Raw genomic sequence first — 8,716 nt, 5'->3', positions numbered from 1 at the left:
CCACTTTCATTGTTATTGGTGTGTCTTAGTTGCAAAGATGAGTTTCACTGCTGAATAAAATGTTTGAACCCCTACATTGTTGAGACTGAGTTCTGTTCTGGGCATTGGTGGCCTAGCGGGGGCAGTGGTGGCCTAGAGGTTAAGGAAGCGGCCCCGTAATCAGAAGTTTGCTGGTTCGAATCCCGATCCGCCAAGGTGCCACTGAGGTGCCACTGAGCAAAGCACCGTCCCCACACACTGCTCCCCGGGCGCCTGTCATGGCTGCCCACTGCTCACTCAGGGTGATGGGTTAAATGCAGAGGACAAATTTCACTGTGTGCTGTGCTGCTGTGTATCACATGTGACAATCACTTCACTTTATGTGGCAGTGGACCAACAATGAATTCCCTCCAAGTCCCAGGGAGGGCTGCTGGGAGCCCAGCTGATCCATACATCCGCACCTCACTTGGATGGAGAGGCAGTCCTGGGGCCTTCTTCCAGCCATCTGCAGGGCCGCCGTCATAGGCTGAGCTCTCATGCAGCAGCTGGACGACGGCCCTATGTTCTTCAAAAGCACCCTGCAATTAATGGAGCCATAATGGCGGAAGAAAGCTCAATGTCCGTGTTGTAACAGGGTCACATATGGTGACTTCTCTCACTGAAGCGCAGCTAATGAGCGCCAATGCCATCGAATCTGTGTCCTTCACAAAGAAGCCCTGGAAATAGAGACCTTTTTAGCAAGTCTAACGTCCTTTAGGTCTTGAGCCATTATTTGGTTCTTCCATTGTGGAGCCCTGTACCATAAAACGGCGGAGAAGGAGACAACCTAAACCTCATCAGGCTACAAGACCGAGCAGACACCTGGAGCTCCACGTGGGTGGCTGTGTTTACACGTCAATAAAGCACTTTTTGTGCACCGCTACAGGTCTAGCGTGACAAGAATCAACCAAACGCCACAACAACGCGCTTTCATGAGTTATCACAAGAACTCATCTCTGTTTCAAATCAACCTGGGGAAAGGAAACTTTTATCCATGTCCTGTGTGTGTGTGTGTGTGTGTGTGTGTGTATGTCTATATCACAACATTCAACATTCAACATTCACATCCGTGAATATGGAAACTATATATTTTTTTTATATAATTACGAATCATGGATAAATTAGACCTTGACATTCCTTGGGCATTGTGGAGCATGCTAATTAGATCCGCGGAAACTTTTTCAGGTTTAGTAACGTTCAGCACTAATGGAACTGTTGTGATTTTATTTTCCCCCCGCAGCCTCCGCTGGCACAAAGAATTAATCTGTTCTGGTGAACAGGCCTTTTGAGATAGGATCGCAGGAGGCCTTCACATGCTGTTCTGAGGGGGGTGGGAGAGGGGGGGCGGGGCTTGGTGTCTTTTTTTAGGATGGTTTTTATTCCGGACTCTCCTGGAGACCCGCGCTGACCCCCAGCAGCACGCCGCTGCGAGGCACTAAGACCCAGAGGAGGCCGCAGGGCTGCGTGACGCCCGCCCGCTTGTCTGCTCCACTCTGGCCCTGTGCTTGTGTGTGTGTGTGGTTGTGAGCACACGCCTGTGTGTGTGTGTGTGTGTGTGTGTGTGAGCACTTTTTAAAGCGTGAGGAGAACGTCGTCTCCTCTCTCTCCGCCGTGTCATCCCGGTGTCGGCATCGGCGTGGCCGTCTGGGCTGGGCTCCAGCCTGGAGAGCAGCATGGGGGTTGGTGGCGGATGAGAGGAGGAGGAGGAGGAGGAGGAGATGAGGGGGTGTGGATGAAAGGGCCAGGTGAGGAGGAGACCCACGCTCCCCTCGCCTCTCCCACTTCTGTGTGCCGGCGGAGCTGAAGTGGACTGGACGCCCCCCCTCTCTCCCGTCTCCTCACTGAGGTACGTGGCTTCTTCCATCTCTGCTTTTTCACAGCGAATCTCTGTCACATGGACGCGTGGAAGGGGACAGATTTTTTTGGGGGGGGGGAGCACCAATGCAAATAGGGAGGTGGGCCCGCCTATATGTGTCTATATTCAACATTTTCAGTCCCCTACCCCACCCCTCAAACCAGCCTGTTTTTTATCTCTTCATTCCCAGTGCTGAACCTTTGACCTTTCACTTCTGGAAAGCTTGTTCTGAATTATTATTCCCATCATTCTGCGAGAAAGAGGGAAGAGTTGACGGTTCTGTTGAACAACGCCGCTTGTTTTCTGTCACAGCCGGTCCAGAGTCATGTGCGTGTTACAGAGTCATATGTCTCTCGCTTGGCAGCGGGCAGAGTTTCTTCTCAGAGGGTTTTTTTTTTTTATTTTTGCCGTTTAAATATGCGTCCTCTGGAAATGGACGCTTGGCAAAGTTGATGAGGCTGCTGAAGTTGTGCCGCTGCTTTCTGGGCATCTCTGCACACATTAGATCTACCTCTTAATGGCTCGCCCTAATCAGGCTGTATGTTTAAAGGGACACGGTAAAGGGTGTGATGACAGTGGCCGCTGCTTTAGAGATCACAATCCTTCCAAAATCGTCATACGAAAGAATAAGTTGGCTGTGTTCGGCTTTTTTTTTTTTCTTTCCTTAATATAATAACTTGTTCATGCCGCTGTCCAGCTAATGTGACACCAGGCCTCCTCTATTTAATTTGCCTACTTCTCCAAAAACCCCTCTAAACAAGTCTGATTTAATTTGCAGGGCGATTTTGCCCACATTTTAAAAGCTACTTTAACCAAAAAGTAGGGCATTAACGTTCCCAGCTTACCACGACGTGGTCAAATAATTAAGCATATAACGGAATTATATTGTGCAATAAATGCTTGTTTTGCCCTTCTTCCTGGATGCATGTGCATGTACAATACCAGTCAGAAGTCTGGACGCCCCTACCCTGTGGCGGTTGTGCAGACTAAAGATGGAGCCATTTGGAAGAATCCAGTACAAGAAGCATATTTAGTATTTGTAGTATGAGGAGAAAGTGAAGTGTGTTTGATCAATCAGGTTTTTCCTCTTTGTATCTTCATGGTGGCTTTGTTCACTGTTGTCATCATCAAATGCCGCTTGATGAAACATTAACATGAGTGATTGATGAGAAAGCGTTCAGCATAAAACCTTCAGGACTGTTGGAAAACGTCCCCGTTGTCCAACGTAAGGTGGTGGAGAGAAGCCAAGAGTGTGAAATGCTGCCGTCACAGCAAACGCTCCCTGATTTGGAGAGATGCAACTTTTTGCCTTGTTTGCTATTTTTGTTTGTTTTATTATATAACCTCATGTGTGTTTTTTCATAGTCCGGTGACTTCAACATTGTTCCATAAAGCAAAAAATGCAAGATTATTAGGGGCGTCCAGACTTTTGAATGGTAGTGTGAAATGTACAAGCATATAATAATACATGTACTAGATCATCTAAAAATTAAATATCTTTTATCTTTAAGGTCATTTGTTTTCATATTTTTATTCAAATGGCAAACCTTCACCCCTTCAGCCTCAACCAAGTATTGACTGTGTAAACAAAGAGTTTTTAGAATTTTCCCAAATGTCTGCATTGGAGAATAATTTTTTATGAATCATGGGCAATATTGTAATATTAACTCATCGACATTAACAATTTTTTCGTTTTGCTTGTAATTAATAAATCGTGTATGAAGGTTTACCTTTTGGAATTAAACTAGGAAAATACATGACCTTTTTAATGATGTTCTTATTTTTTGAGATGTATAACCAGTATAACATTTAATAACATACATAGATGTCGAATAGACAAGCTATCATGGTTTGTAGACGTAAACATTTAGCACAGAAGTTTGTCTCTCTGCCCCTTTGTTCATACTTTTGATCTGTTTGCATGCCAACAGGCCTCTGAGAAGCATGGACTGTGTGAGATATGGTCCACAAGAAGAGAGACAACTTCTCGTCCTTATGGGTGATCTCCATGAATGAGTTCCTTTCATAAGGGATCTGAAACCTCGGTCTCCAGACCCCTGCTCAGGCCCAGGAGGATGTGTGAAAGGCACACGAATGACCACCCATCCTCTCATGGAGCCTCCAGACACCTCCAGAGCGGTGTGGAACGCCTCACGCTCCAGCCACGGGCTCCCCTCATTTCCTCAGATCAACGCTTCTGAAGCAGCTCTGCATGCCAACGGGGCCGTCGCCCAGTCGCTAGGCCTCGGCGCCATGCTCCTCATGGACCTGCTGGCCATCGTGGGCAACTTGGCCATCATGGCGGTCATCGCGTGCACGCCGCAGCTGCGCAAGTTCGTCTTCGTGTTCCACCTGTGCCTCGTGGACCTGCTGGCCGCTCTGGTCCTGATGCCCATGGGCATGCTCTCCGAGCAGGCCTTCTTCAGCGACGCCGTCTGCCGGGCCTACCTCTGCCTGAGCGTGGGGCTGGTGAGCGCCACCATACTCACCATATCCGCCGTCAACGTGGAGCGCTACTACTACGTGGTGCACCCCATGCGCTACGAGGTGAAGATGACAGTGGGCCTGGTGGTCACTGTGCTGGTGGGAATATGGATAAAAGCCATCCTCATGTCGGCCTTTCCCCTGGTGGGCTGGATGCTCCAAGTGGACAGAGGTGCTGGACAAGTTGACATCCCTGGACAGAAGCGCTGCTCCCTGCACTGGACGGACGGCGGCATCCCCTGCCTGGTTTTCGCCGTGCTCTTCACGCTCATGTACTTCCTGTGCCCCGTTCTCATCATCCTGGTGGTCTACTGCAACATGTTCAAGGTGGCGCGAGTGGCCGCCATGCAGCAAGGGCCGCTGCCCACGTGGGCGGACGCGCCGCGGCAACGCTCAGGGTCCCTCAGCAGCCACTCCAGCATGGTGGCCAGCCTGGGCGGCTCCCGGACCACCCCGCAGAGGACTTTCGGGGGTGGTAAAGCAGCCGTGGTCCTGGTCGCAGTCGGCGGCCAGTTCCTATGCTGCTGGCTGCCTTACTTCTCATTCCACATCTACTCAGCCTTGGTGTCCTCCACTCCTGCTTCGCTGGCTCGTCTGGAGGACGCGGTGACATGGATTGGATACTTCTGCTTCACCTCTAACCCCATCTTCTACGGCTGCCTGAACCGGCAGATCAGGGAGGGGCTGGCCAGGCATCTGGCCTGTCTCTTTAAGCGGAGCAGGCCACGCGAGGAAGATCAGCTGCCGAGCCGCGAGGCGTCCATCGAGGAGAACTTCCTGCAGTTCCTCCAGGGCACCGGCTGCAATCTGGAGCCCCGGAACTTGCGCCCGGAGAGGAACGACGGGCTCTCCACTCAGGCACTGCAGACCACGAGGTGCCTACAGAGGCCTTCTGTCGAGTTCCACATCCCGGGCCAGATAGCAGAGGAGACGTCCGAGTTCACAGAGCAACAGCACCTGAATAACGATCTCAACAAATCCGAAAACTGCCGCAGGACACTGCCCGAGCACTAGTGAATGCCACGCCTCTTCGTGTCTGTTTTAATTTAATCTACAAGAAACTGTTTAAGAAATGTTGCGACTGTGTATAAAAAGCCATGAGTGAAGTTTTTTTCTGTCTCTGGACTCAGGGTCGTACTGTTATTTTCTGTAATTGCACTTGACAATCAAACCCGGTCAAGAATATCCAGGCATAACTTTATTTTAATAAAGCTACAGAGGAACAGTACATGTGGCATGGTTAATGGCATGGCGTCACACCTCCAAGGTCGTGAGTTGGTTGTTTCCATGTTCTCCCCATTTTTGGGTTCTCCGGTTTCCTCCCTGCCATCCAAGCACATGCTCGCTAGAGGAATGGCAACTGTTAACTGTCTGTAGGTATGAGTGTGTTTGAGACATTGAAATTCTTATTGCAGTGTTATACATATAAAAGTAAAAACGCAGAGCAGTCAGGAACCCTGAAGAAGGTTCCTCTACGCAGCAGAGACAACCTTCCAACACCAGCGAGAAAAACGGGTGCAAATTCCTCCGGAAGGCTGGGAGCATCCTAATTAACACATTCATCTGGTTAACACGTTTTATTTAAGATTTGAAATCGAAGCTGCCGTTGGACGTATTTACAACCACGGCACTCCACCCAGAACGAATTGGTATCTTTTATTCAGTTAATAGTCACAGCAGGGCCCACCGAAGATGTTCCGGCTCGAAGGACTTATTTTGGGGCAGCGGTGGCCTAGCGGTTAAGGAAGCGGCCCCGTAATCAGAAGGTTGCCGGTTCGAATCCCGACCCGCCAAGGTGCCACTGAGCAAAGCACCGTCCCCACACACTGCTCCCCGGGCGCCTGTCATGGCCGCACACTGCTCACTCAGGGTGATGGGTTAAAAGCATTTCGTTGTGCCACCGTGTGCACACAACGAGCACACAAACGCCCTCTAGTAGACATATGTGACACTGAGATTTGAAGAAATGGGCCGGACTGGCCTCCTGGCTCGCTCTTACATGACCATCAGCATCACTGGCAACAGAATAACGTGGCGTGACAGCAGAGGGAATAATTTCAGCTGAAATTCACACCCTTGTGTTTACAGGTGAAACCTGCGAAAAGAAAAAAAACAAAAAAACATGGTACAACCATGTTTTGCCACAAGCAGCCGGGCTTGTTGTGACTACATTTCACCGTGGCAGCGGAGAGTGGAGAGTTTTTTACCCTCCAAGTCAACATATGCACGATCAACAATAATAATGATGAAACGGCATCGCACACATTCCTTTCAATCACATGATCTCAGCGCGTTGCCCTGTGTGAGAGCTGTTTTTTTTTTTTTTTTGTTTTTTTAAATGTCCATTGGAAGGTTTTTGGGAAAACCTACGTGAAGAAAGAAACCTTTTTTTTTTGTGGAGAGGAACATGATGTTTCAAATTATCTTCTTTAATGACTTTAGAGGTGACTCTTGTTTTTCAGTTGGAACTATTACGACGAGATCCAAACCAGGGGCAATGAGCCAGATGCCATTAAAATATAGAGAACAAATGGCCAAAGTTGGAACCTACTGAGCAGCAAACAACCACTGTGTTCATTTGTACGAATAGAATGAAGACGTAATGCATATTTGTATTCAAATCATATTGAAATATTTATTTGTAACGTTTATTATTAATGATTATTAATGGCCTGCCCCAAGTCAGCCCTGCTGAACAGGGTTTTAGTTCTAAAACTGTGTGTTGTCAGAAAACAGTGTGATGTACCGCGGATGGTTGAAAACAGAACGACATTAATGCTCAGATATCCACAATTCCGTGCTCTGGCTATACCGCAAAAGATGTAAAAGCTTGATGAACATCGAAACCTTGTATCTAAAAATGATTACTATTTTTTTGACCTCTAACCTTTGTGGTCCCTGACAATGTAGTATCCCTCTAGGTTGATGTTCCTTATTAAAATACAAAGAGAAAACAAAGTGTGCGTGTTTTGTTGTTCTGGTGCCACATTATAAATAATAAATCTGATATTTATGTATGCCAGCGGCTCTGCTGGTGGTTAGCAGGTGAAAGGAAGGTAGAGAAGGAGCAGATGAAGGGGCGGTGGGGTGACATTTGGAGTGGAGTTTTTTTTTTTCCTCTATGATGCTACTGAGATTTATGGGGCGGTGGTGGCCCTAGCGCTTAAGGAAGCGACCCCGTAATCAGAAGGTTGCCGGTTCGAATCCCGATCCGCCAAGGTGCCACTGAGCAACACACTGCTCACGTCCCCACACACTGCTGCCCGGGTGCCTGTCATGGCTGCCCACTGCTCACCAAGGGTGATGGGTTAAATGCAGGGGACAAATTTCACTGTGTGCACCGTGTGTATCACATGTGACAATCACTACACTTTATTTGTTTGGATTAGAAACTAAATGATTCGATTCAGTTCGGTCGTTTTGAAATGATTCTGAAACTTGATCCATTTTTACAGCTTTACTCCCAGGAGCTCTTCTTCGTCGCGCGTTGACCTCGGTCCAGGTCGCATGACCCCAGCTGCCCTCGAACCCACGGCCGCAGCGCAAGGAGTCATGCACCTTTCCCACAGGTGCCCCGGCTGGCCAGACGTACAGCTGGCATCACGAGAGGTTTACAGAGGGCCGGCGATCGCAGCGTTTAGAAACGTCTCGGAGACACGCGGCCTGTTCATGTAGTCCCTCTCTCACACAAACACACACAGCAGATCGAGTGACTCATGTACTTTGATGTCCTGTCCGTGCGAGAAGTCCCCGGCAGGGCGGTTCAAACAGTCTGACCTTTCAAGGATGAAAGCGGCACGGACGGTGTTATTTTTGGGCCTTCCACGCCGGATGCATATATCACAGGAAGAGCGTTTAAACGTCACTTCGGGGTAACGATGCCGCACCCTCCGCCATCATCTTCATCTGACGATGTCAGGCGTGCTGGAAACACTGCGCCGGAATATCCAGTGTAGGCAAAACGGTCCCCCGCTCAGGCTTCACACCACAACTACGAGCAACATGTCGCTTGGATAATTAACAGTAGTTTTCTATTTTGACAGCAGGGCCAGTGGAGCGATAGTGGTTCGTACTCTGCGTTGTGGCTGCAGAATCCCCGGTTCGAATCCGGGTCTCAGCAGTCTTTTTGGTCAGCAGAGTGGCGCAGCGGAAGCACGCGGGGCCCATAACCCAGAGGTCGATGGATCGAAACCATCCTCTGCTAGTAATATTTTACGGGCAGTGGCGGCCGAGCAGTTAAGGAAGCGGCCCCATAAATCAGAAGGTTGCCGGTTCGAATACCAATCCGCCAAGGTGCCATGGTATCACTTTCTTAATATTATTCGACTATGTACAGACACAACGATATAAATCGTCGGT

At 49.0% G+C, this 8,716-nt stretch overlaps 1 protein-coding gene and 1 non-coding gene across 2 annotated transcripts; both read left to right on the top strand.

Annotated features, from left to right (window-relative positions):
* Nucleotides 1-1,549: 1,549 nt before the first annotated feature.
* Nucleotides 1,550-7,254, top strand: gpr61 (G protein-coupled receptor 61). Its single transcript, XM_028994747.1, has 2 exons — nucleotides 1,550-1,864; nucleotides 3,805-7,254. Exon 2 carries the CDS (start codon nucleotides 3,968-3,970, stop codon nucleotides 5,369-5,371), a length of 1,404 nt encoding a protein of 467 aa, XP_028850580.1. The 5' UTR covers nucleotides 1,550-1,864; nucleotides 3,805-3,967; the 3' UTR covers nucleotides 5,372-7,254.
* A 1,235-nt stretch (nucleotides 7,255-8,489) lies between these two features.
* trnam-cau (transfer RNA methionine (anticodon CAU)) lies at nucleotides 8,490-8,561 on the top strand. The gene has a single exon. It is a non-coding gene; the product is annotated as a tRNA-Met (tRNA).
* Nucleotides 8,562-8,716: the final 155 nt, after the last annotated feature.

The sequence above is a fragment of the Denticeps clupeoides genome, chromosome 10 (genome assembly GCF_900700375.1).
Source record: "Denticeps clupeoides chromosome 10, fDenClu1.1, whole genome shotgun sequence".
Classification (NCBI taxonomy): domain Eukaryota; kingdom Metazoa; phylum Chordata; class Actinopteri; order Clupeiformes; family Denticipitidae; genus Denticeps; species Denticeps clupeoides.
Note: the sequence above shows the minus strand (reverse complement) of the source record. Positions and strands in the feature narration are given on the sequence as shown.

Coding starts and splice junctions, on each gene's coding strand:
- gpr61 (XM_028994747.1), top strand. CDS start 3,968: ATGACCACCCATCCTCTCATGGAGCCTCCAGACACCTCCAGAGCGGTG.